This window comes from Passer domesticus, chromosome 2, assembly GCF_036417665.1.
Source record: "Passer domesticus isolate bPasDom1 chromosome 2, bPasDom1.hap1, whole genome shotgun sequence".
Classification (NCBI taxonomy): Eukaryota; Metazoa; Chordata; class Aves; order Passeriformes; family Passeridae; genus Passer; species Passer domesticus.
The window spans coordinates 126,871,808-126,899,550 of NC_087475.1; the positions used below are offsets into that span (position 1 = coordinate 126,871,808).

At 52.0% G+C, this 27,743-nt stretch overlaps 1 protein-coding gene across 6 annotated transcripts in view; it reads left to right on the forward strand.

Annotated features, from left to right (window-relative positions):
- Positions 1-27,743, forward strand: part of TIAM1 (TIAM Rac1 associated GEF 1) — a 147,300-nt gene that overhangs the window by 80,933 nt on the left and 38,624 nt on the right. For all 6 annotated transcript variants that reach the window (XM_064411177.1, XM_064411173.1, XM_064411172.1 and 3 more), the window contains 7 exons: positions 10,893-11,340; positions 13,088-13,260; positions 16,835-17,059; positions 18,266-18,451; positions 20,741-20,887; positions 23,202-23,276; positions 23,718-23,888. In XM_064411177.1, coding sequence (XP_064267247.1) covers positions 10,893-11,340; positions 13,088-13,260; positions 16,835-17,059; positions 18,266-18,451; positions 20,741-20,887; positions 23,202-23,276; positions 23,718-23,888 — 1,425 coding nt within the window. The remainder of the gene's footprint in view (positions 1-10,892; positions 11,341-13,087; positions 13,261-16,834; positions 17,060-18,265; positions 18,452-20,740; positions 20,888-23,201; positions 23,277-23,717; positions 23,889-27,743) is intronic.

Consider the following 27,743-nt stretch of genomic DNA (forward strand, 5'->3'; position numbering starts at 1 on the left):
CTGAACTAGCCAATCTCCAGAGCTGGCTCGATTCCATCACTGTCCCTTCTTTATCTGCAGCTCTCCTTGGACCTTTTGCACTCTTCACTGCCTCTGAGAAGGGGAAATGTGCATTTGCCAGCAGAAGATTTCCCTGCGTGTTTTGCAGTGCTGACGGTTCCTTTTTTTCCAGGGTAGCTGCCAAAACTGATCACTCCTCTGCAAAATTGTGTCCCCCCCTTTTGCCCTCCCCACATTGTCACCCTCCCCTGCCTGCACTCATGGCTGGAGGCAAAGAAAAAACCTGTCAGTGTTTCCCCTCTGTGCTAAACGCTGGGCTGAAATTTCACTCTTCTAATTAGCTGATGGTGTCTCTGCAAAACATCTCCCCAAAACAGCATTGGCACTGCCAGGCCTGCTGTAAACTGAGAAATGCTGGGGCATGGAGATGTGTGAAGAAGATGCTGCTTCTCTGAGCCAGGGACAGCAGAGAGTCGAGAGAAGCTTGGCTGTCAGGTGCCCCTCCTGCACTCCAGACACCAGGCCTGTGATTTTGGGGCTTTCTTACATCTTTCCCTAGTTTTCCCAGGGAGTTCCTGCCTCAGGCTGCAGGCAGTGGTTCTGCTGGCAGTTCAGTGACAGGTGACTTGTAGAGAGGGGCAGAAGGGAGTTCCAAACCCTGCCCAAACTGGTGCTGGGATGGGGCTGCTCAGGGACTCCCTGGCTGTGCTTGATCTGTGGAGATGGGCTGCTGCTAAATATAAAACTGGCATGCTGGAACAGACGCTGCGGCGCCCCACAACAGCAGCTTTGTTCTTCAAAATCAGCTCTTTGCTCTCCGAGGTGAAAAGCCTTTGGTGTGCCAGTGCAGGATAAAAACCTAGAGAACAACAAGAAGAAAAAAAAGATGGGTTTTGGCAGCCTGGGACCTAACAGCTTTCCTGAAGATTGTTGGGTGCAACTGCTGCCTGCAGCCTGCTTTCGAGGGTATTTAAGGAAAAAGAGAATAGAGTTGGTGATGAACAGCCAAGCATTTGCTTTTCTTCTTGGTGCCTATGCTGGCACTCAGAAGATTCCTCTGAGGCATGTAGTGAAAGTCTGGAATTTAAGTAGTGTTTTGTGAGGCCTCAGCCATACCCAGGGAAATTATTTCGTGGGGCTGGTTTCACTAGACAGATCTCCCGAGACTGGAGATGATGGCTGTAAGGAGTCTTAGCAGTGATTATTACCCTGGATAAATTCAACAAAATTAAAGCTTTGCAAAGGTCAAAATTCCTCCTCCCAAGTCTCTAATCCCAGCAGCACCCTGTAAGTATAAGATAGTTGTCAGCAATGAAGTCATGTCAGCCCCAGCCTAGCCCGAGCAAGCTTAGGGAAATGACTGCCATTATGTGTTTGAAAAGGCAGAATTGAAGTCCGAATTTGCACACAAAGTGAAAGGAGTTCTTGGTGAGGTGGCTTTGGGTGGGGTGAGGGGAGGGCAGTGACCAGTCTGTCTGTGCCAGGTCTCTCAGCAGTGTCTCACACTTTGCTCCTCTTTCCTTGGCACTGCTGCTGTGGAGTGTGCTGGGGGCTGAGGCTGTGTCACTGCCCTGCTCTTACTGTGCTCCTTGGCACTGTGCTGGCCTGTGCCAGCTGGCACTGGGCACCTTTGGGCAGTTTTAGTTCCCTCTGCCCTCCCAGCACTTTTATCTTTACACTCTTGATGAACCCCTTGCCCTGGAGCCTGCCTTGTGTGTCCTCATGCTGGAAAACACTTCCTGCTATAAATGTGTGTTTTGGCCAGCCTTTTAAACTGCTTCCCCCATCCCAATCCCACAGAATAATTGTTACATTTTAGAGCCACGAGGCCAGCACACAAAGGTGACCCAGGGCCAGGTGTAATGGGGTGTTGGACACAGTTTTCCCTCTTGGCCTCCGGGCCAGTGAGGTGTCACTGCTCCATGGAGTCACCTAATGGATTCTCCTAGCCAGGAGTGAAGTTTCTGCCCAGGTTCCTCTTGTCAGGCCTCACAAGACTTTGGGGTTGTGTTTGTCAGTGGTTTGGTGGTTTTTTCCCACTTTTTGGAAAGCTGTAGCAGGGGTATCTGCCTGTTTCTTTAATCTCAGCTGCTGGAAGAGCCTGATGGTCACTGGTGGGTGACTTTTGACTGGTTTAATTCCTAAAGAGGGTGAGTCTGAGAGTACAGCCACGGCCCTGTGCCCTGGTGTTTGGTTCCCAAATCCAGCCATCATTCCATGGCATGCTCAGCTGCATTCCATGGTGCAAACCATGGTGAGCACCACCATGGTTTCTGTAAGTTCAGTTTGCTGCAGGTTCTCACTAGCTGTGCTTTCTGGGCTGTCCTGGAAGAATGCATCCCAGAAAGAAGATGCCAGACTCATGGCTGCACATGTTTTGTTCTAATGCTCGTCCATGGGTTCTTTGCAAGTATGTGGTTTACATTAAAGTGAAAAACACAACACACCAAAAACAGGCAGGAAAATCTCTCCCCGTCCAAATTTAAACCTTCAATTGAACGGTGGGAGTCACTCTCCAGTAATGGAAGGGAGCTTTTTCCCATGGAGAGACAATTCTATTCAGTATGCACAAGTGATTAGTGCTCCCAGGGTGCCTCTGGGGCACCCACGCAGCAGTTCTGCTTTTCCCAGCACTGTGCCATTGAGGGCTCAGCTCCGTGAGCCAGGCTTCCCGGAGAGCTCTGCTGGGATCTCTCTGGCTTTTGGAGCTGATGGGCTGTGGGTGGAAAGGCCTTAATTGGCTGCCATTTGCACCCATTTTTCCTGGAAGGGAGGGAGCACCGCTTGGATACAGCTTGTTCTGACTGTGGGTTGTGAGATCCCCAGGATCCTGCAGCCTGTTTTGTGGGATCCGGATTTTATTTAGTGGCCCTGTTGTGTCCTGGGGCAGCTAAACATCTGCCTGCAGGAGACTCCCTCCTCCTCCTCCTCCTCCTTCTCCTTGTAAATGTTCAGGGACAAATATATCCCATGCTTGCCTGCTGTTATGAGCCCTAATTGACATTTGAAGGAGGGAGTTTCCCAGAGCAGCTGTGGCTGCCCCTGGATCCCTGGAAGTGCCCAAGGCCAGGCTGGACAGGGCTTGGAGCAGCCTGGGACAGTGGAAGGTGTCCCTGCCATGGCAGGGGTGGAATGGGATGGGATTTAAGACCCCTCCCAACCCAACCCTTCTGTGGTTCTGTGAATTAAGGGATGAAAACCTTGAGGTGTGGTTTTGTGCCCCTTCCAAGCCTGTCTTGCCACCTCCTTATTCCATATTCTTTGTGAAGCTGAGTGGGGGGGAAGGAACAAACTTCCTGCCTGACTCACTTGGGAGCTGTGCCGGCTTCAGCGCCAGCCCCAGGCCACGTCCTTGGCCTGTTAAATCCCCTTTTGTCCAATTTGCACATTGATTACTATTTTTAGGCCTCTCTAGGTAGCCTGCAGGAATCTGGGATCTCAAACCTTAAAAAAAAAAATTCCTGCATTAAAATTTTTGCAGAATATGCAGGAGATGAAACCAAGTGGGTTTGTGGGAATTAGATCAGGATGTACAGAGAAACCAGTCTAAAATGAGACAATCTTTCCAGTTGATATTATTTTTTTACTATCTCAGGGAATTTTGTAACTGGTTACAGTGTTCCACTATGTTCTGTAGGATGGCTAAACTCCAGAGAGCTGACACTTGCTTTTAAGTTGTGTAAAACTTTTCCACCAAATCATTTTGTGGCTTAGAGGACATAATCCCAAAATGGAAGAGGACTACACTGGGTCAGTCCCACGGAAGCACCATCCACCTCAGTACCTTGTTCCCCAAATAGCAACTGCTCAGGAAAAAAAAAAGAGAGAGTATGGGGTGAATTTTCCCTCAGGGATTTTTCCCAAAGCCAGCAGGTTAGAGATTGGAGCCTTCCTGTGCAAGGATTGCATCCAAGGCTCTCAAGTTGACCTCTCCCCTATGGATTCTCTTCTCTGAAATAATTTTCTGCTTCTGGCTTCCACTGCATCCTGTTCACTCTCTGCAGAGCACTTGTGGCCTTCCAGCCTGCTCTTCCAGCCCTGCCTAGCCATGGCTTTTCCAGGCAGAGCATCTTCAGCAGCTGGAGCTCTGCTCCTCTAGAGGAATGCTGCCTGTAGTCTGGAAAACGTGGCTATTTCCAGCCCAGGTGTGATTCCTAGTCAGATGGACCCTTAATCTGAGCTGTTTGACTCCAGATGGAATCGAGGAAGGAAATTAAGACGAGTTGCACCAGTTCAGTGATGATTGCTGGCACACAGGTTAGTGAGTAGCCAAAAGCAGGGTGCTGCTGCTTGGAGCTGCACTGTGGGGCTCACTGATCCCAGTCCCTTCCTGACAGAGGCTGTTCCCAAGGTCTCAGGTGTAGCCCGAGCCACATTCCCAATCCCCAAAAGATGGGAATGAGACTGTTTGGCTCGGCTGGATCCCACTGAGGAGCAGGGCTCAGCTGGTCACCCTCACCCTGCTGAGCCTCCAGGCAATCCGCCCTGAAAAACCAAATATCTCTACCTTCAGCCCCAGGGCAAGGAAGGGCTGGGAATGGGCTGGGGGAAACAGGAACCACTGGTTTTTGGGGCAGCCCAGGCTTGCACAGGGCAGAGTGCTGAGGATCCACATCTTGGGTCCTGTGTGGCAGCTCAGGATGACCAGAGCCCTGGAATGTCTGAGCAAACGAGCTGTTTATAGCCTGGCTGACTGGGAGTGGATTCGGTGAGGAAGAGAGAAGGATTCAGTGGGACAGAGAGCTCCAGAGCCAGACTCAGAGGTCTTCCCTGCCCTGTCACCCAGATGGAGGAGATTAGATCGGGTATTTCCTACTCGGGATAGTTTAAAGCAAATAGTCGCTCCCTTCAGAGCACACAGCTCTGCCCCAGCGCTGTCAGGGAAAGGAGCATGTGAAAATTGGTGTTTTGGCCTTCACTGGCAAATATTTTGATACTTTTTCAAAGACCTTAATTTGTTTTTCTTCCTTTGCTCTCGGCCGGAGGCCAAGGGAAATCAAATCACCAGCCCTGATATTTGATCTAGCTCCACTCAGGCATGTTTTCTTAAACAGTAGGACTTTGTCATTTATACGTCTGAAGTGTGTATAACAACATTGGCAATAGCTGTATTCTCTGGGAAGCTCTACACCCTGCGTGGTTTTAGTTCCAAGTGTTTTGCACTTCAGAATCACAGACAGGTTGCCCCAGCTGCTTGTTTGCTGGGCTGAGCTCGCTTACATCGATGCAGTTTGCAGGGAAGTGCTCCTTTCCAGGGAAGTGCTCTGTTGAAATGCTCCTTTTCAGAGAGTTTCAGCGTGTGGTGCTGTGCCTGGTTATCATCCCTGCTGACAGGCACTTCCCTGCCTCCTGGGTGGTTCAGGTGAGCTCCTCCCAGCCCATGTGTTTGGGTTTCAAGCTGCTCTTCTAGCAGCTGTCCCCCATTTCTACCCTCTCCGCTGCATTTCTCAGGAGGAATTGCCTCTTCTTGGCTTCAGCAAACAAAAAGTAACCCAACCCTGTATTTTAATTTAACTGGGAGGGTTTTGATGGCACACTGCCCTTGGTTTAGCTCGAGCACAGTTCGGCTGCTTTTATGAGTTTATGGTTAACTCAGCTCCTCTCGAAACTTCTTCAGCTGGGTGGTCCTGGGATGACAGCAGGGTAAATTTGGGGGTTCCTCGGTGTGCCCTTTGGGAACAGAGGCACTAAAACACTGCAGCACCCCAGAACCGAGGGGATGGAAAGTGGGAGCTCACCTCAGATCTGTGCAGGCAGGGACCACACTGCAAGAGGGGATTGGGGCTGGATTCTCCTTCATGCAGTTATGGAGTTAGCACCCCTCAAAAGCCAGGGAGGAGCTGGTGGGGACGACTCCATTTTCCACATTTTATGTCTGACAGCTCCAGGGCTGTACTCTCCTGCCTGCTGCAGGAGTCCCTGTGTGTCCATGATTTGCCTTTAGGGCACCCAAGATAAGAAAGGCAGATTCCCTGGCGAGGCACAGGGATGATCCTTCTGCAAGGATATTGGTTGGAAAACATCTGGGCAATCAGTGAACCAGAAGTGCTGCCCAGCCTGGTGCCTAGAGCTGAGGTGACAGCTTAGCCCTGAGACTTTCCCAGGGATTGTTGCCCAGACACCTGTGACTGTGATTCATCCTTTCATCATAAGGCTGAAGTTGATTGCCAGGAGAAGTGTCTGGAGGTGTGGGTTAGTCCCTTTTGTCAGGGGCAAATCTGATTTCAGAGAACCATGACCCAAACCTGCTTGCTTATTAAACTAACCTGAGCAGCTTTTAATGGCACATGGAAGGGCTTAGTTATTTTGTTTTTTCTAAATTTAATTATTAAAAATTTTGACTCTTTCAGACATCTCAAGAGCTGCTGCCCCGGTGCAGTGAGTGCAGAAGCAGGAATCAAACCATTTCCCCCACTCAGGTTTCAGTTGCACTCCATGATTTATTTTTGCTTTTCAACGTGACTGTGGAGAAAGGATTCAGTCTGGATTTGCAGCACGCCATACCTTGACCATCAAATGATGGCAGAGTCAGTCCTGAAAAGAAAGGAAAAACACTTATCAGGCCAATCTTTCTCCACATAGGAGCTTCAAAGGGACACCAGTCAGATAAAAGCATGCAAACCATCAGGCTGCTGGCCCATTTGAAATGTATTCTGTGGTGCTCGCCCCAGGAGCAGCCAGACAGGTTGTGTGCAATCACTCTTGCTGAGTGTGAGCATCTGATTGCTCTCTTGCTCAACAGGACGGGGAACAAAGGATGTGCATTGGCTTGGAGGGAGCCCCTTCCCAGGCAAACCCCCACTCAGCTGTACTTTTAACGTAACGCTTCATTTAGAAAGGAGTTTTAGCCATGAGGAACTGTTTATATTTATGGAAGTAAGATATTTTTCCTGCTAAAGCAGCCCCAAGTGCCCGTGAATCAGCGCTGTTGGTGGGGCAGGAGAGGGTGATTCACCCAAGCCTGTCAGTGTCCGTGGCAGGGCTGGTGCTGGGAAGTGCAGCTCCTGCAGGCACTCCGAGTGTGCCCAGCCATGAGCCAGAGCTGGGCAAGGCTTGTCCCATCCTGTGGTTTCTTCCAGCAGAGCCACTACCAGGTATGTTCAACATGGGGACACCTGGAACTGTCCCAAAGCTCCTCCCCTGATTTTTGCTAGCTGAACGTAGACTTTTTTTCCTGAAGCAAAGGGGGTTTTTTCTGTTTATCTTTTAAATTGAGCTAAAATTATTTACCAGATATGGCTGCAGCAGACATGCAGAGGTGTGGGTACCACGTGAGCATGTGCCAAAGCTACAGCACCAGGTACATTAGCCTGATGTAGCTTGTGCATTACAGCTCTATTCCCCACTGCCTTGTTTTGCCTGAAACCCCGTGTTGGTGTGAAGAAACAAGCCTGTATTAAGTGGGTAGCTGATGCTTGCAGCAGCACTTTACCCACTTGGTTCAGCAGTTCAGTTGCTCTCTGCCCTTGATGGGGCTGTGATAACTCATTGCACTTGGCTGCACTGGGATGCTCCTGGGGCTGCCCTGGTTGGTGACAATGGCCCCATTCAGCCCCTGGTCCCTGTTCCAGGGCTGATCTCTGTGGCACTGGGCATCCCACTCTCCCTCCTCCTTCCCTTCAGGACTGTGAGCTGAGCCTCCTTTCATAGCCCTGGGCACCTCAGGGACAGGATGGTGCTGTTCCTCCAAGCCCTTTGGCACTGCCAGGGATCCCAGGTCCCAGTGGGAGCTCTGCTGCTGCCTCCCACATCTCCCCATCCCAGCAGAGTCCAGAGCCCCTTCAGTTCCCTTCCTCAGCCCCTGCCCTGCACCTGCCTTCCTCCCTGCTGTCCACAGGGAGATCTTGAGTCGAGCCTGTGCTCACAAGCCCTGCTGTGGTTTGTTCCTGCCCTGGGACAGTTCCCCCCTCAGCCCCAGCAGGTTTCTGTGGGATGACAGCATTACAGCTCTGTGCTTTGTGCAGAACCCTGAGCCGAGCGTGTTCCGTGCAGCGCTGCGAGGCTCCCGAGGATGGGAGAGAGCTGGCACTGCAGCAGGAACTCAGAAGCATAGACCTCTGAGAATGCCCCGAGCCCTGCTGAGTCCAGCCCCGAGCCCTGCTGAGCCCAGCCCTGCTCTGCTCCCAGGGCACACGAGGCTCCCTCCACGCACATTTTGTTTGATAACTCGGAGCAGAGCAGTGCTGGCAGCTCCGGGCTCTGAGCTGCTCCCACCTTCTCTGCTCAGACCCTCCTCCTGCCAAGGCTTTGATAAGGGGTGCTGAGGAGTGGAAAGGGCAGCGAGGGAATTTAGGAGCAGGGCTGTAGCATTGCACTGTAAAGATCTTTTGAGTCCAGCCTATCACTTGCATTTAAAGATTGTGGTGATGCAAAATGTGCTACAATTTAACCTTATGAGCAAGTGTAACAAATATGTTTACTCTGAGTTCTCCATTCTTGAGGGTTTTTCGTAAGCTACTTTTTGTATGAGCTGATACGCTCATATGTTAGTTACAGAGGTATAAGCCCCAGATATTGACAGGGAAACTGATGCAGTTAAAACAATGTATCACCGAGTCATCTGAACAGGCTGTAGCCTTACAAATCCTATCTCCCTCAAGTTGGTGGTCTATTCTAGTAGTTCTTTGTTTTTTTAAATCAACTCATTTTAACTGGAGCATGAGATATGCTTCCTAAAAGTTACATCGGCTAAGGTTTTGGAACTGTGTGCTTTTTGTAGAGCATAGAATCATGGAATCACAGGATTGTTTGGGTGGAAGGCACCTTAAAGCCCATCCAGTGCCACCCCTGCCATGGGCAGGGACACCTTCCACTGTCCCAGGCTGCTCCAAGCCCTGTCCAGCCTGGCCTTGGGCACTGCCAGGGATCCAGGGGCAGCCACAGCTTCTCTGGGAACCATGTGCCAGGGCCTGCCCACCCTGCCAGGGAACAATTCCTCATTCCCAATATCCAGTGAAGGTAGTTGTGTTCCCAAAACCAAGAGCCTCGGAGCAGCAGGGTGCAGGTGTGGCTGTGGCAGCTGCTCCGGTGGGGCAGGGCTGTCCTGCCAGGAAAGCCTGCTCAGCCCATCCGCACGTGGAGCAGCAGGGCCTGGCCAGAGCAGCCTGTCTGTCTCCCCGAGCTGCCCTAAATCACCGCATGGGCCAGCGGGGAAGGAAGGGCTGCTTCTTCCAGCTGGACCCCGAGCCTCCCTGGGGAAGGCCTGTTTGTGAAGAGCGGGCTCATCCACTGCAAGTTAATGCCTGGAAAGTTAGTCAGCCCTTGCCCTGCCCCTGAGCTCCCCTCCAGCCCCTGCTCCGCAGGAGGATGGTTTCACACTGAGCCGATGGAGGTTTCTTTGTTTCCACAGAGCTGCTCTTGGATACAAAGAAAACTGGTGCTTGAACCAACATCTGGAAGCTTGTTTTCTCTCAAAATAAATACTCCATTCTGCTACCTCTTCACTTCTTCTTTTTTTTCTTTTTTTCTTTTTTTTTTTTTTTTTTTTTAACTTGTGAATCAAGAACTAGCTGCTCTTGCAGGAGAGGTAGAGGCTGAAATTCCTGTTGGTTTTGGCCGTATTTCTCACTTCTTTGCATCCTCTTCGCTCAAGTACCTAAAATATTTGTTTCTATTTACAGAGTTTGGCCTTCATTTGTCCCCTAAAATCTGCCACAGATGCCTGTAGATACCGAAGTGGTGATGAGCATCCCCCTGGGGGGATTAGCCTTGTGGCAGGGGCCAGGCTGAGTCACAGCCTTCAAAACCCCAGTTCAGTGGGGTTTTCTCCTGCCTTGCTCCAGCTGGCTGTACTCTTGTCTCTTCTGATCCTTGCACTGCAACTTCTTGGGGACCAGGAAGGGTCTGTGGGATTTGGTGGGGAACATCACATGGCCCATCATTACAGTTTGTGATGAGAACAGAAATAATCTCAGCCACGTTAACCTGTCAGGAGGAAAAGAAAAATAAGAGCCTTTCTGGTTACATAATTTTCAAAGGTCAGCCTTGGGGTGTCTGAAATGTGTGTTCAGCTGTAGGTGTGAATGCACAATATCAATGTTTTCTCCTCAAAACGCGTAGGTTGGGCGCTGCTTTTCTCGACACTGCCAGTTTTTGCTGCCATATGTTCTCCTTTTGCAAAACCTTTAGCACCGTTAACTTGGCTTCATGTAAACAGATGATGCTGCATCTTATATTCCAAATTGCCAAGGCCGTGGAGGCACCACCTGGAGTGGCACATGTGGGACTCTTCTTTCCTAACCTGTGCTGGAAGCTCTGCCTCCACCTCGCCTTTTCCTCCAGCTGTTTGTCTCCAGGAGAAAGGAATCTTGCCTTAGGTGCCCCAGAGGCAAAGTATGGACCCACAGAGACTCCTGCAACAATTGGGAAAGTACAGCCCTGGAGCTGTGAGAGGTTCAGTGGTGAAAACTGGAGGGAAACGCATGGGGCAGCTTCACCCTTGTGTCCAAGGTGGACAGCGCCTGTTTGTCACCATGCCAACCTTTTCCTCCCTCCTTGTCTCCAAGGTGGACAGCAGCTGTCTGTCACCACGCCACCTTTTCCTCCATCTTTCTCTCCAGGGTGGACAGCGCCTGTCTGTCACCATGCCACCTTTTCCTCCACCCTTCTCCCCAAGGTGGACAGTGCCTGTCTGTCACCATGCCACCTTTTCCTCCACCTCCCTCCACCAAGGTGGACAGCAGCTGTTTGTCCCCACCATGTTTTCCTCCATCCTTCTCTCCAAGGTGGACAGCAGCGTTTGCCACCACCCCACCTTTTCCTCCGCTCGTTTGCCTTAGGGACAAGAGGAGACGCGGGATTTCCATCTCCAGCCAAAATGGAGGCGTGAAAACCCGCGGCGCACGCGGGCTCTCGCCAAGCTCTCCCCTCACCCGTGTCTCTCTCCCGAGCAGGACGTCAACGCGGGCGAGGGCAGCGAGTTCACGGACAGCGGCATCGAGGGCGCGGCCACGGACACGGAGCTGCTGTCGCGGCGCTCCAACGCCACCACGGCCAGCTACTCGCCGCCCGCCGGGCGCGCCTTCGTGGGCAGCGACAGCGGCAGCAGCTCGGCGGGCGACGGGCTGCGCCAGGGCGTCTACGAGAACTTCCGCCGCGAGCTGGAGATGAGCACGGCCAACAGCGAGCACCTGGAGGAGGCGGGCTCGGCGCTGAGCGACGAGCAGAGCAGCGGCACGCTCAGCTCCCCCGGGCAGTCCGACATCCTGCTGAGCGCCGCGCAGGGCACCGTGCGCAAGGCCGGCGCCCTGGCCGTCAAAAACTTCCTGGTGCACAAGAAGAACAAGAAGGTGGAGTCGGCCACGCGCAGGAAGTGGAAGCACTACTGGGTGTCGCTGAAAGGTATGGGGAGAGCAGGTAGGGGTGTGTCCTGTGGGGTGGCCAAACCAGGGACTGACTCCTAAGAGGAGCTGCTGTGAACTTGAGTTGACGCCAAGTGTGGGGAAGTGGCCCTGCTGTTCTGCAGAGGTTTTAGTGGTGGTTGCTGATGTGCTCAGTGATGGCACGAGTGTAGGCACCCCGAGTATGTAGGGTCCATGCCTTGCTGGGAGCCCTGCTGGCACCACCCGGGCACTGGGTGTTCCCTTGGATGAGGTATCCCTGGCTCGCTGGCAGGTGAGTGAAACCCACGTGCCCCTGCAGGCACACAGAGGTGGGGGGCTGTTGGTGACGCTGGCTGGTGTTCACACAGGGGCTCTGCCATGCTCTGCATCCCTCCTGTATGTCTCCTTCCCCCAGAGGTGCCTCACGAGTATAAACACTCACGTTTGCAGGGTGGACAGGAAGCTGTGGTTGGTCACCAAGGTTGGCATATAGCTCTGGCCGTGTCACCCACCCCGTGGTGGGCACCCAGCTGCCCTCTGCTCCCTTGGCCACAGACCCTCCTCTCTCTGGATTGTTGCAGTTGCTGCTGGGCACATGCTCAGAAACTCATCTTCATGTGCTTCATCAGCAGGGAAACGGGAAGCCACAGCTTTGGGACCGGCCTCCCTCTGCTGTGCTGTGGCCAGGGCTGTGTGTCCTGCTCTGGCTGGGGTCACCCAGAAGCTCAGTGTGGTCAAGCCCTGCCCTCCCCGCAGAGAGCTCTTCCTAGAGCGCTTGTTTGTTTTTAATTTGCAGCGCTATTTTAAAGCCAGCAACAAAGTTTGGAGCCAGCTCTTCCTTGGGGTGGCTGCAGAGCTGATGAGGGGGGAAAGGAGAAGGGAGGTGAGGGCAGCCCTGGTCTCCTGGGAGGGGCAGGAAGGTCTTGCTGTGAGGAGCTGGCGAACAAAGGGCCATCTGGGAGAAGAAAGGGGGAGGATGAGCAGGGGAGTGATGTTGTTTTGAAGTGCTTTGGCTCAAGTGGAGTGTTAACTCCTTGGATTGCCGTGCCTTGATGCTGGCAGTGTTTAACCGGGGCTTTGAAGTGAACAGCTGCCATTGTTTGGCTGCAAATTGTTTTTTGGGAGGCTGGAGCATCCCTTTCCAGTGACCAGAGCATCCCTTTCCAGTGACACAGCAACTGTGTGCCAGCCTGTAAACAACTGGAGACAGTGTGGGAAGGTGGGAGAGGAGGAGACCCTTTTCTTTTTGGCATCTCCCAAATTGCACCCTTGCTCTGCTCTTTGTTTTCCTTCCCGGGGAGGATTGTAAAGATTATTTTGTAACACCGAGCAGGTTGTTTGCTGTCCCCAGCTAAGTTTTTTTGTCCATCAGTCTTTCAGCAAGCACAGCTCATCCCAGCTACTTAATTCCAGTTGCTGTCTGCATCCAGTAATTAAATGGCTTGATCTTTGCCTTGGGGGCACTGCAGCTGCAGAGGCTGAGGCTGGGCCATGCCCGGGGGTCCAGTCTTTTCCCAGAGCTGGCTGTCACCCCCTGGGATCTCACCGTGTGTGATGGGGTGGCCATGGACAGCCCCAAATTTGGGATTTCTTACGCTGTTTCTCATCTGGGAGTGTATTTTACTGCCCATGACTTTTGGCAGTCCTAGAGAGAGCAAAGCTCGGGGTGCACAAAGCAGCCGGGGGTCAGGGCTCACAGCTCATGGCGTGCCTGCTTGGCAGCAGCACCAGCAGAGCCTCTGCAGTGCTGCCCCTGTGTCCTGCAGGCTGCACGCTGTTCTTCTACGAGACGGACGGCCGCTCCGGCATCGACCACAACAGCGTCCCCAAGCACGCCGTCTGGGTGGAGAACAGCATCGTGCAGGCCGTGCCCGAGCACCCCAAGAAGGACTTCGTCTTCTGCCTCAGCAACTCCCTCGGCGACGCTTTCCTCTTCCAGGTTGGCTTCTGCAGAGTTCCCTTCTGCCTCTAGCTCTGGCATCTAGCTGTGGTTGAGGTGGGTGGGAAATCCCGCTGGCTGCAGGAGGTTTGGGGTTTTCTTTGGCAGCACTAGAGGAAGAACATGAGCTGAACGTGATCAGTGTCAAATCTGCTTTTTTAATAACTGGCTGGACCCCCCTTGTGTAGATGGCTGGGGCAAAGATTGCAGAAATGCTGTTGCATCCCTGGTTGGGCAGCATGCTTAGAGCACCCAGACCAAGCCAGTCACCCCACAGGACATCCAGCTGGGCACTAAATGTGCTGTGCCACTCTCTGTGTCAAAGGAGGGCCTTGCAGGGAGGCTCGAGGGGCTGACAAGAGCAGGAGCAGCTGGAAGTGCAAGGGGATGTCTGGAGGGGCTGCAGAATCCAGCTGCCCCTTGTTCACACACCTTGCTGCTGCCCCAGAGGAGACTGGAAGTGCAAGCTTTGGTTCTTAATCAGGAAATAGAAATGTCTCCATTTTGCTGGGTACATTTAAAAAAAATAAATCCCAGGACTTGCATCAAAGGCCATAGATTAGTTGATGTGTTTCACTTGAAAAGATTTCTGTCATTTGGTAACCACTGCTTCCCTGAGTGATTTTTAGGTTGTCATCCCCTTTCTTATGTCAAGCTGGCACTAAGTGGGGTGTGACATTCTGTTATTTGCAATTGGCAGCAGTGCTGAGGTGAGTGCATTTCCTCCACTTGTGATTCAGTTTTCTTCATGGAGGAATCCCTTTATTTCTCTTTCCAGTGACAATGGAGTTTCTTGCCTTCTAAAGCCAGAAGCTACTCTGGGGCAGGATGTGTCCCCACATCATCACTCCCCTCTATTCCAGAGCAAAAAACTCAATTTGTGCTGTGTTGTAGGTCCTTGCAGCTGTCCTTGCAAAGGGCTGGGTTCTCAAACTGGTGCAAAAAAAAGCCTTTCTGATTCTTGGGGGCACTGAGTGTCTCACTATAAAAAAACCCATCTCTTTTTGTGGACTAACTTCCCTGCCACCTCAATAGGATTTTTCCTTGTGTAGTACTGCTCTGCCCCTCTCTCCTTCACGTTTTCCCTGGGAAGGGAATGAGTATTTTGGCACCTGGAGACCTTCCTCCAGGTGAGAGGGGATCTTAGAGCCCCAGAATGGCCTGGGTTGGAGGGGATATTAAAGATCACCTTGTTCCACCCCTGCCATGGCAGGGACACCTTCCACTGTCCCAGGGTGCTCCAGGTCCTGCCCAACCTGGCTTTGGACCCTTCCAGGGATCCAGGGGCAGCCCCAGCTGCTCTGGGCACCCTGTGCCAGGGACTCAACACCCTCACAGGGAGGAATCCCTTCCCAGTATCCCTCTGGCAGTGGGAAGCCATTCCCTGTGTCCTGTCCTCCATGTCCTTACAAAGAATCCCTCTGTGTTTTTTCCTGTGGGCTCCCAGACTCACCCCAAATCTTATTCCCCCGGAGCCCAGTGTCATTATGCCACAGGTGGGTGTTTGTGTAGGGAGGAAGCAAAACTGAGCCTTTTCAAGCAAAACCCAGTCATTTCTGCTGGCAGAAACGTTGTGTGATGTGTCCCTTGTGCCAGGGGAGCAGGGCAGAAGGAGGGGATGCCCAGAGCAGTGGCTGCTGTGCCCCACAGCCAGCACAGAGCTGCAGCAGCAGGGTTGGCAAGGAGAGGTGCAGCCCTGCAGGGCCTGTTTGTGTGCTGTGCAAGGGAAAACAGGGCTGCTGGGCATCCCACACACCCTGGGCACCTGGAAAGGAGCCTGCCCACTGCACTGCACCCTGAGACATCCCATCCCTCCCACGTGGCTCTGGCTGTGCCCACACAAACCCTGGCACATGGCACACGCAGCTTGTGACACCACGAGGTGTTTGCAGCTTGGTGGTGTGTCCTTCCCCTCGGGAAGGGCAGCCATTCCATCCCTGCTTATCTGCCAGGGGGGTAAAATCCACTCCAGACCCTTTTTCCCCTCCCTCTCCCCAGGAATCCAAAAAGAAAAATGAATCTAGTGGTATGCAGATAATACTTTGAAATTTAATAAGATAACAAACACTGTTAGGATTTTGCTAGGAATTAACAAAGCTCATTCTAAGTCCAGTGCTGATCTCTTCTGTGCTGGGGATGAGGTTTCAGCACCTGACTGGGCAAAATGCCTGCTGTTGTGGCAAATAATTCCTGTGTTTCCAGCAGACATTCCTCAGCAAGGGGGTCCCAGTGCCCTCAGCAGTGGGATGAGAGCTTGCTGGTGCTGCAGCCTGGGCAGAGAGCCTGGCCACCCTCAGCCACATCCCGGGGGCAGTGCCAGCTGAAGGCAAGGGATTTGGGAAGGAGGAGGTCAGTCCTCCTGCAGGAGATCCTGTTTCTGGCCTGAGTGAGGAAAGTGGTGTCATTCTGGGACACACTCGTGCCACCAGAGTTTGGGGAGCAGCAGTGTGGCCTCTCTGGGGAGCCCTCCTTAGCTTCATCCTTGGCTGCTGGTTGTGACCTCAGCGAGGATGACCTTCCTCCTCTTCTCCAGCAAATGGAGAAGTCATGCTGGGCTGTCTATTAATAGATCAGGCATCATCAGAAAGTTTAATTAGAGCAAGGTGGTTTGGCACCTTGCTGCTTTTCCAGCCAAATACCAGTGTGATTATTGCCACAGGCTGACACTCACACAAAGTCCTCTGCAACCCTGAGCTGGCTGGAAAGTTTGTTTCATGACCTGCTGTAGAAAGGAATGGAGTTCAGTAAAAGGCCTAAGAATGCTGACTTTTTATTTCAAAAATCTGGAAAGAAGAATCTGGAAAGATTCTTCTTTGTATGTCAAAAGCCTCTAATCAGAGTAGTTCTCTTCCAGAAAGAAGTGCTGGTGTCCCGTGCTCCAGCCTGGTGTCTCATGGTCTGGTTTGGGCTGGAAGGGACATTAAAGATTATCCAGTTCCACGCCCTGCCATGGGCAGAGACACCTTCCACTATCCCAGGTTGCTCCAAGGCCTGTCCAGCCTGGCCTTGGACACTTCCAGCAAGGAGGAGTGTTCCCTTTTCCCAAACTGCCATATCCATGCTTGGGAAGGGACAGTGCAGAGCTGTGGAAACAAGGATGAGCCTGCCTTTAATGGTAACAGGGGTGTCTTCAGAGTGCTTTGGGACCTTCAGAAGCAGAAAGCTTGTTTGTCTGTGCACCCCAGTAAACCACTGATACTCTCATGGTCACATTTTCTGCCATTAATTTATTGTTAACTGCTGCATGCCAGAAAAGCTCTCCATCCTGGGAAGAGCGCAGCACTGGTGCATTCCCCGCCTTAAGGAGCTGCAGTTCAGAACCATGGTTAAATGCCAAGCTGGGAATGATGGCCAGGGAGGTCATTGCAGAGGCCTTGCTGGGAAGCACCCCCGGCTGCAAAGCACACACAGAGGTGTCATTCCAAGTGCTTGGTGCCGAGTTAAAAATGTCCTGCTTAGGGATGGTGGGGGCATATAAGTGGATTTAAGGCTTTGAATCTCGAGGTGAAAGGGAGCTGCTGTGTTAATCGGCAGTGGGTTTGGAGGAGGTGCTGAGCTGCTGTGCCCCTTGCAGACGTGCAGCCAGACGGAGCTGGAGAACTGGATCACGGCGATCCACTCGGCGTGCGCCACCGCCGTGGCGCGGCAGCACCACAAGGAGGACACGCTCAAGCTGCTCAAGACTGAGATCAAAAAGCTGGAGCAGAAGATCGACATGGACGAGAAGATGAAGAAGATGGGGGAAATGCAGCTGTCCTCCGTGACAGACTCCAAGAAGAAGAAGACCATACTGGACCAGGTAAGCTCAAAAGGCCCTAGCGAGGGTTGAAGGGTTTTGGGAGCTCCCTGGAGCAGGAGAGCTGTGCTGCTGCCTTGGCTGCACCACTGCTCCACTAAAGTCCAGCACGGGCTGTCTTCTGCTGCCCCCAGGAGATTTGGATAGCAGGAGGCTGCCAGGCCATGGCTGAGGATGCCTTGGGGAACAGCTGTTCACACACCAACAAACTCTGCTGCTGCCTTAACTGTGCCAGAGGCTGCTGCTTCTGCTGGCAGCTGGGCTGAAGAAGCCGTGCCTGGTTTCTGCTTGTCTGCCTTGACCTCGTGGCTGCATCCCTGGCTCCGCTGGGCCCGCTGCTGCTGCCTTTAAGTGGACAGCGTGGCTGGGTTTCAGAAGCAGAGAGCCTGGAGCAGATGTCTCTCCCACTGCTGCAGCAGCACCTTATTTTGGGAAACTTAACATATGGCTGCTGCTTCCCTCATTTGGAGCTCTCCTGCCACGGCTGCCAAGTGTGCCTGTAATGCAAAGCATGGGGGGAAGTGGCTGGGGCTCAGCTAAAGGGATTTGTACCCCCTGCAAGCCCGTGAGAAGGGGAAATGGGGGAGAAAAGGGAGGGAGAGGCTAAAGAGCTCCATCAAAGCTGTCAGTCACAGTGAGAGGGCAGAGCAGTCTCTCTCTTTATGTAACTGAGTTTGTCTGGATGCTTTGAAACTGTTTCCTATAAGCTATTTGAATTATTTAAATAAGTCCTTCCATAGGCTGATTACAGCACTCTTGCACTGATCAGATTAATTATCCCCAGTGCATGGCACTTTTTCAAGCTCTGCTGTTGCTCACAGCAAAGCTGCTGCTGCTGATTTAGGATGCCCTGTGCCTGGAGTTTGGTGGGGTTTGCTTTTGTGGTTCCTCAGATGCTCTTGATGCATGAAAGAAGCCTCTTAAGGGACTGCTGAGCAGAGAACCCTGGAAATACAAAGAAAATTAAAAATGAAAATTTAATCCTGTTAATTAGCATTGTATCAAAGGAGCAGCAGTCCCAGGAGGAGACTTTTGCCACGAACGTAGAAGAAGTTGTTTTCCATCTAATCAAAACTCTTTTAACTATTTTCATCCTTCGGGGGGTTGGGAATGGGGAAAATCAGCAATTGGGGTTTGTTGGATGAGATCAGCACCGGTGTGTCACTGGGAATTTTTCCAATGCACTTACCAGCATGTTCTCCCCGGCAGATCTTCGTGTGGGAGCAGAACCTGGAGCAGTTCCAGATGGACCTGTTCCGGTACCGCTGTTACCTGGCCAGCCTGCAGGGCGGGGAGCTGCCCAACCCCAAGCGCCTGCTGGCCTTTGCCAGCCGCCCCACCAAGGTGGCCATGGGCCGCCTGGGCATCTTCTCCGTGTCCTCCTTCCACGCCCTGGTGAGTGGGCAGGGCTCTGGGACCCGGGGCTGCTGCCCCAGGGGCTGGCTGTGGCTGAAGGAGCAGCTGCTTGCTGCCACGGCCTTGGGGAAGGGCTGTGTCTGTCCTAGATGTGTCGTTTGGGATTTCCACCAGAAACAGAGCTTCTGTTACAAGAGCAGGGCCATCTCAAGTGTCCACAGGCTCAGGCATGATCCACACATCCCATGAAGTCAGTGGGAGCCATTCTGAAGCCTTCAGCATGTGCTGGCTGAGACCTTCTTGGGCATCTCTGACTTTATTCCAATTATTCCAACTACCGACCAGTTGGTCTCTGGTCATCAGCACCTGATGCTCCACAAATGTGCTGCCTATGGTGTGGCAAATAATGGTTGTTTAAATTTAAGTACTCTAACAGCCCAGCTCTTAAAAGTACAGGGAAATATTTTACAAAGTGGTGGGGTCTTAGTGAATTTGAATCAAGTTCTTGTAGTGTCGGCTTGGACTCCTGGAGGTCCACAGGAATAGCTGAGCTCCACTGTTGTCTTGTAGATGTCAGCTGTAGCCTTCAATTGAATGCAGAGCTGTAATTCAGTCAGGGGCGTTTTTATTCTTTCCTATATGAAAAGATTAGCGTCATCATCCTGCTAATTGCTGGTGGATTTATTATATTTTTTAAGTGGCGGGCTGTAATTTGCATTTATGCCTTTTTTTTTTTTTTCACATCAAGCAAAGCTCTGAGCGTTAGCCTGAAAAACAGTCTGCCTCTTCATGCTGGTGTCTCTGGAGAGCCAAGGGAAAAAATGTGTTTGGAAAATGTTGTGTTGGAAGAGACACGTGTTTTCTTCTCCTCTCAGCAAACTCTCATGTCCTCCTTTGCCCCCAGGAACGTGGGGAAATGCAGCCTCATGCTAGGAGCCCTAACTCAAGTTTCAGGAAGGGAATTTACCCAGAGCAGCTGTGGCTGCTCCTGGATGCCTGGAAGTGTCCCAGGCCAGGGTGGACAGGGCTTGGAGCAGCCTGGGACAATGGAAAGTGTCCCGTCCATGGCAGGGGCTGGGATGGGCTTTAAGGTGCCCTCCATCCCAAATGATTCTGTGATTCCATGAGCCGAGTCCCCTGAAGATGGTGCTCAGTACATTCATCCAAGGATGTGCTGAGTTACCCCAGGTGGCTCTGCATGAATGTCCCAGGTACCTTTCACAGTCCAGGCTGTGGACATGAAGGTGTTGCTGTGGTGCTCAAGTTCTCCTTTTCCTGCATTTCCCCCCGTTTCCCAAGGAGAGCCCCCATTCCTCACACAGCTCCCTCTGTCCATCCCACTGTCATTTTGGATGTGCTGCATCCAGCCAGGCAGTTCCTCAGCTGGGGACATCCCTCAGGGACGTGGCTGTTCCCAGGGCCATTCTGCTGCTCTGGGCTGTGGGAGTGCAGCCCTGAGGTGTTCCAGGAGGTGCAGTCAGCAGGGTGGGTCTGTCTGTCTGTCTGTGCCCTGCCATTCCCTACCGCTCCCTTTTTGGCAGGAGAGGAGCTCCTCTCCTCAGGCCACCTCCACGGGGGAAATCTGCTCTGACAGATTATTTTTTGGGCCTGAACTCTTCAGCCCTGAGTGATGTCCCACTGCTCTCCTCCAGAGCTCCCCAGATAGCTGGGCTCAGTCAAGGCAACGTCTCTTGTTGCCACAGGGCATTTTGTGGCAGAGCAGCTGGCGCTGCTCTGATGGGAAGGGTCATTTCAGCTCACTTTTCCCCTTCCTGTGCCTTGCTCAATCCTTCAGATGTCACTTATCTTTAAGGAAGTGCAGGCTTAAATGCCATGAGCTCCCTGCAAGCCTTTATCTGGCCTTGCTGCACTCCTGAGTCAGCACCAGCATGCCCAGAGTGTTTCCACAGGAAAGAGCAAAGAGGAAGACCGGGTTTTTGGGAAGCTACAGATAAGCTTGGAAATCTCAGATTTCACATGTCCAGCTTTGAAACCTTGCTAGGAAAAGAAAAAGGAAAGAAAAACCCCAAGCCCTTCACTGGTGTTGAGGTTTTTCTTGATGATGATGCTGATTAGGTTCCTTTGAAAGATCTCAAAAGCCACAAAAAGATGGAGGTGGTGTGTACTGTCCGTTTCAATATTTGGTAGTGGATGCTGGGAGAAGTGAGTTAATTTGCAGTGAGAAGGCAGCAGCCTGGCAGCATCCCCACAGCCCCAGCAGTGGGACCCCTGGGTTGCCCTGGGATGTGCCTTTTCCCCCTGACCCCCAGTTGGGAGGGGTGTGCTGGGGTGCTGCAGCTCTGGAGCTGAACCGTGCGGCATTGACAGGTGGCGGCGCGCACGGGGGAGTCGGGAGTGAGGAGGAGGACACAGGCCATGTCCAGGTCTGCCAGCAAGAGGAGGAGCAGGTTTTCTTCTCTCTGGGGGCTGGACACTACCTCGAAGAAGAAGCAGGGGAGGCCCAGCATTAACCAGGTAAGAGGTGGGAGTCTGGGGAGGTGTTCTTTGCAGGGTGGTTTGTTAGCGGGCTGAACGCAGCTCACACTGGCACAGAGTCAGGCATTCCTCATCCCCTCCAAAACCAGGGACTGCAGCTGCACATCAGGGCACAGCAGCTCCCACCAAAGGGTTGGAATTTGCCCTTTTCTTTAGCTGAATTCTGTTGTTGTATTTCTGCTCCTTCTGCTTTTCCTGCAGGTGCCCTCCCTAATCTCAGGAGCAACAAAGCAGCAGTGTAAAACAGACACGGCTTTGGAGAGAAAAAACCCCAAAGCAATCCAGACTTGTTTGGTTATTTTTGATTTAAAATTATGAGTGTACAGTGATTTAAATGTAGCTGAGTTTGGTGAAAACTTCCTGAAGTGACAAGAAGCTTTGCATCTAGTCGGGACGCTCCCTGTTTTGCTTCAGATTTTTAAAAAAGCAGAAGTTGTGCAGTTTCCACCCAGTCACTGCCCAGATCTTTCTCTAGAAAATGTGCTCCAGTGTGGTAGGAAGGTGCTTTCTTGTTGTTTTTTCCAAACATCCCTAATTACAGCTTTCACTTTTTGAGAGCCGTACCTCACCTAATTGCAGGAAATGTAGGCTCTGCCTTTTTTCTCTTCTCTCGCTCCTTGTGGGGAGAAAGGCTGGGGACACACGCTGTTCTGTGCCCTGTGATTTCTTGTGCTGTCTGTTCAGGCAGCAGTGGGTGTTTGTTTTGTTCAGCAGAGGATGATGAGCCTGTTTGGAGCAACACGCTGAAAGTTCACCTGATATTTAGAGGCTGAGCAGAAGCCCAGGGCTTGGCTGGAATGCAGCTCCAAGAGAACATTCCCAATTCCTTGTGCTGATGCCGTTGCTTTGCATTTACTTGCCCCAAATCCCTTGTCCTGAGCTGGGATCCTGCCCGTGCTGTGTTTTCAGACCTGTTTTTTCCCCCCACTTCTGTTTTTCCTTTCAGTGGAGATAATTGCATTCTTCACGCTGCCTCCCCTGCTCCTGCCCCCCTCACTCCTCCCCAGCACAGGCATGGAGAGGGATTCTGTTCCAGGTTACAGGAGAGTCATTGTGGAGAGAATTGTAAAAATTTCAGGTTTTCAGGAAGCAGCAGAGTATGCAGTGCCTGAACACATTTCTCTTGCTTGTGCAAAGTATTGCCTATTGGGAGCAACCAGCTGTAAATCCCCAAAAGGCAGAGACCTTTTCCATCCTGCCTGGTCCCTGCTTCATTTTAGCCAGGCAATAATTAACAGCCCAGCAGCTTGATCCTAGAGCTGTGCTGGTGTGGAGCTATCAAACTGAACTTTTCAGTTCTCATTATTGGGTTCTGCTGCAGCACCAACCCTGCCTGTGCTGGTTTGGGGTGGATGTTGCAAATATTCCTGTCTGGTCATTCCTCCTGCAGGGGTCCTGTTGGTTTTGGCTCCCTGGCTCGTGCTGGGTTACCAGCTCCTGTTTCATTAGAGAACGGTTACACTGCCTTGTGCCTCAGTGTTTGCTGAGTACGTTTTGGCAGCTGGGTCATTACAAAGCCAGCCAGAAGCAGAGCCCTTCTGAGTCCTCAGTGTTTGCAGAGGTGGGGAAGTGTTCATTTCCCACTTCTGCTGGTGGAGAAACCCAGCAGAAAGAGAGATAAAATTAGTTCAGCTCCACCAGGGAAGTCGGGACAGACCTGCAAGCAGAAGTGGCCTCTGATCTTCCTGTACCACCCCATCACCAGCTTGTTTTCCACCTCACCCTCTCTTCCATCAGGCTGCTATTTTCCTTTTCTCCAGTGCAGCTGCAGCAGAGAGGCAGGGACTGCTGGAGAGGTCCCCCAGGTCAGTGCCCTGCAGGCCTTGGTGGAGGGCCCAGGTCTGGACAGACTGGTGCAAAGGTGTGTCTGTGTCAGTAAAGGCACACCTGTGCTCAGGAGGAGTGGTCCTGGGGAGGAATTGGGTGGGGGACACAGGACAGCACTTCCCTGTGTTTAGGAATGGCACCTGGAGTGAGCTGCCCTGGTGTTTGGGATCCCCTCTCTGCTGAAAGCACCTCCTTGCTCTTGTGTTGTTTCTCTTTGGATGGCAGGCTCAAGCAGAAAGAGGTTAGAGGGGCTGCTGGATGTGACTTACCCACCCTGAAGAAGGTTTCCCCCATCCCAAATTTCTACAAGAGTGAGACATTTCTGCAGGCAGTGTGTTTGGAGATGGCTGTATCTCTCAGTTTGAATTCCATGCTGGATGTGAGGCAGGCTGTTCTGCCCGTGGCGTGTGCTGTGCACAGGGAGTCACGTTGGTGTTTAAAGCAGAGCCCCTCTCTCGTTCCTCAGGTGTTTGGAGAAGGAGTGGATTCAGTGAAGAAATCTCTGGAAGGGATCTTTGATGACACAGTCCCGGATGGCAAGGTAAAACCCCAGCTCTCCAGCTGCCTCCTTCCCCCACGTTTGCAGGCAGTCAGGTCAGAATAAATACAAATATTTACTATTTTGCCATTTCTAAGCACTGGAGCTGCGGTACCCACGACAGTTTTGTTGTGGTTTGCCCAGAAGCACTGCACATTTTGGTTTTAAATTCAAATCTGCTTTCATCCCTACTATTTTGTTGTTGCATTCCTAGCATTCCCAGTAGCCATAGGGTGGAAGCACGCTGCAGCAGTGTAGCTGTGTGGGTGGCACAGGAGGCACACTCTGCCCTGCTCAGGGAAAACTGCAGGTTCCTGTCCAGACAAGCCTTCAACCTGGGCTTAGGAGCAAAATATCTTCTCTCTAAGAGGGCTCTGATGCAGCACATAATGCACTAGTTACTGTGTTGGGCTGGCATTGTCGTGATGGATTTTGTCTCTTTAGAGGGAGAAAGAAGTGGCCCTGAGCAGCGTCCACCAGCACAACCCCGACTGTGACATTTGGGTCCACGAGTACTTCACGCCCTCGTGGTTCTGCCTGCCCAACAACCAGCCTGCCCTGACAGTCATCCGGCCTGGGGACACCTCCAGGGACGTGCTGGAAATGATCTGCAAGGTAAACGTGCCCTGGGGCAGCTGGAAATCAGTGCAGCCAGCGTGCCAGTGCAGGGACAGGCAGCAGGCTGCGGTTTGCCTTCCCCACTCTGGCTGCTGTGCCACGAGCCTGGAAGTGCCTTCACACGCTGGCTGTGCCCCTGCTGCTGCCTTTCCCTGTCCCTGCAGTGGCACCAGGCTGAGTGTGGTTCCCCTCTCCCAGACCCCTGGTGCCCCAGCTCTGCATCCCTCCCGCAGCCAGGCAGCTGAGGTGGCCTCAGCCCTTCCCAGGAGCCAGGGGACTGTTCCCAGGAGCCATCCCTCCTTCCCTGCCCTCGGGCTGGCACTGGGAGGGCAGCAGCCCCAGGAGTGGGGAAGGTGCCTGTGTTTGCTGCCTGCAGTGCAGAGCCAGACCCAGCCTGGCGTGGGTGGCAGGAGGGGACAGGGGGAAGCTTTTATCGGCATTGGAGTAGGGGGGAAGGAAAACCACCTGGGTTTCTTTGCCAGATGAAGTATCAGAGATGTTGGGCCATTAAAAAGAGTTACATCTCTAAAGAGTTGGAAACTTTGACAAATTAAACACAGGCTTTCAGCTCTGGCAGCTGCATAATGTGTGTTTGCTGAGCGAGCGAGACCCAACTCCTGTCACGTGCCGCTCTGAAAAGTGAGTCTGCTTTGTACAACAACAACAGCAGGAGAAAAGAAAACATTTATTACTGTTGAGAGCTTAACTTCGGGGACTTTCAGAGCGTGTTGCATGTGCTTCTAAAGAGAGGGAAGGTGAGAGAAAGGCGTTTGTTTCCAGTAATTGTACGGTGCGCTCGTCTCTCTGCCAGGTGCACTGCAGCTTGTGAAAGCTCTGCTTTGTCTTCAGCAAAAGATGACATTTTTGGAGAGAGGCATAACAGGGAAGCTGGGTGACACATGATTAGTAATGATTTATTTTTAGGGTCGATGTTCTCCTTTGGGGGAGGATGGTTAGCTGGGTGGACTGAATCCTTGGCTGGTGTAGCTCCGTGGCCTCAGCAGGTGCCTGATGGGGTCTGGTCTCTCACTGCTTTTGCTGCTCTGGGTGGGGGTGCTTAAGGAGAAGGGGAGGTTGGAGGGTGTTTTTTCAAGAGCTACTATCTGTTCCTTTCCTTTCTGTAAGAGTTTTCAGCCTGAAAAACGCTGTCGAGATGCCTTTTTTCCTGTAGCATTTAATAATCAATCTCTTTCTTCTGTCTCTTGCATTCAGCTCATTTTCCCCCCTTTAATATCCGATCCACATCATTTCACATCAGTTTGCCATCTGCCATCTGAGAACCAGTCAAGTTCTGGTACAGTAAACATTTCAAGCTCTACATTTCATATCAGCCTCCTCATGTTTGTAGATGTGGTTAAATCTGTGCTGCTAAACTGAGCTTGATTCTTCTGTTGGAGAACATTCAATGCACTAAAGTCATTGTGGAAAATGTGTTCTTATGCTAACATTGCTGCTTGTTATTATACAGCGAGTTAGGCTTTGGAGGATGCTTTGTGACACTTTTATGATTCAAGATTGGTGGGAGGAGTGTTTAAAGCATTTTTAAAGTGGTTTCTCAAAGATTTCTCCTCAGATGTAACTAGCAACATTACTTGCAAGGCAGGAAAACTCAGTGTATATGCATTAAATTGCTTTCTGTGGCTGATAGGAAATAGTTGGTCCCTTCCAATCTTAACCATCCTGTGATTCTGTGATGACACTGCTCAGTGTGAACGAATGTATATGCATTACTAACATTTGCATAATGGTATGTCTTAAAATGGAGGAGGAAATCACACTCTGTATACGGATTTAGGCAGAGCCAGTGTGGAGATAATAACACCAAATCCCAATATGGAGATAATAGCAGTAAAAAACAAGCCCACATGACTACATGGCATTTTGTCTTTTGACTGCATAAAGAGTGAGACAAGAAAGGTTTGGGTGTTTTTCTCCCCTCACCATTTACATTTTTCCATGGGACCTGCATGAGGGGCAAGAAGCAGATAGCCCAAGGTCTCTGGGTTTGTGCTCAGAGCTTCTGAGAAGTTAAGGCTGATGCTCTGGGGGCTTACTTTGCTTTTGGGTGGTGTTCTCCTGCTGGGAGAGCTGAGGCCACACAGGAGCAATGGCATGGCCACGTTCCTGTGGTGCTGCCACAAAGGTCTCCCCCACCAAGCTGGGAGAACGTGCCAGGCCCTGTCCTTGGCCAGAAGGGAGCTGGGCTTGTGTGCCAGCCCACCGTGGCACTTGGAGCCTCCTGGATGGGATCCCAGCCCGGCTGTAAATTCTCCTTGTTGAGCTGTCGGGTTGTGCTTTAAACGGGGTTAGCTGCTTAATTTAGTCCAGACCTAGCCAGAGTTATTAGGAGAGAAATAAATAAACCAAGAAGCTGGTTTGGACGGCTGAAAGGTATTTTGGGTGGTCTTGAAAGGATATTCGTATCATTAAAGCTGCCCTGTTTCTGCTCCCACCTCCCCACATGTGGATGCAGCTCCCAGCAACAAAAAGTGGGTTAATGGTTTGGCTTTTAGAGCAGCCTGGCTGTGTCCACGTTCCGGGGACCTTTTCCTTTCACTTCAGTAGAACATCGTGGCCCTATTTGAAACACTTTAACCAGTGTCAGATTCTGAGGTAGACACAGCCCTGGGGCAGCTGTAGGGTGTTAATTAGCTAAATGGGGTGCACTGTGGCTGGGACTCTCATTCCTGACCTGGATGGGGTCACGGTGTACTGGATTGATGGCATCCACTTGGGCTGATGGGGTTTGTTGGAGGAAATGCTTGGCTCTGAATTTTTACCCAGTTTTGTCTTCAGCTGATGCTCTGCCCAGCGCCTGAGGCCCCAGACTGGATAAATCCATCACAGGTGGTGATTTCAGCCTGCCTGGGCAGGCTGGAAAGCATCCACTGGGTCTCTTCCACAAGGGCAGGACGTTGGTGGGCTGTGGATGGGGTCCCTGTGCCAGCCCTGGGCTTTGGTGGTGCCGTGGGGCTGGGCAGCACAGCTGGCACTGGCTGTCACACACCCTGGGCACAGGACACAGCGGGGAGATCCTCTGGGGGCAGGAGGAGGAGGCTGCCGGGCTCCTTTTCCACAGGATCACAGAATGCTTCCGGTTGGAAAAGACCCACAAGGCCATGGAGTCCAGGCTGTGCCCAGTGCCCACCTTGTCCCCACCCAGAGCACTCAGTGCCATGTCCCAGCCTTCCTTGGGCACCTCCAGGATGGGCTCTCCAAACCTCCCTGGGCAGTTCCCAGGCCTGAGCAGCCTTTCCATGGGGAAATTCCTGCCGGTTTCCACCCTGAGCCTGCCCTGGCACAGGCTGAGGCCATTCCCTCTCATTGTTTTTGTTTAAGACACCTCTGTGTCCAGGGACAGTTAACTGAGCTGGCCAGAAAGTGACCCAGGACTCCTCTGTGTCATTTCTGAACCTTTAATGGCAGTTCTGCTCCCCTTTAGTTTCTGAGGTGTTTGTGGAAAAAGAGAGCTACTGAAACAGCTACAGTAATCAGTGAGAAAAGCAAGCAAGAAGCTGTCCAGAAAAGAAAAGTGGGGGAGCAAGGATATCTCCTGCATTCAGCTGTTTTTCTTTTGGCCCCTGGTAGATTTCAGTCATTATTTAATTAACTGGGAATTTGCCTGGATTGCAGAGGTTGTTCCATTTCAGGTACTCCATTTCCTCCAAGGATAATTTGATCTTTGGGTTGGACATATTTGAACAGAGCACTGTGCAGAGGGCAGCAGTAGATCTGTTTTGGTTTTCCCTCTTATTATTGGTAGTTTTTTTTACTCCTGGGCTGACCCAGACTTTCCAAAGCGTTTCCTGTTCTCTGTGTGTTTGCTGGAGGGTCAGGGTGGGATGTTCTCCA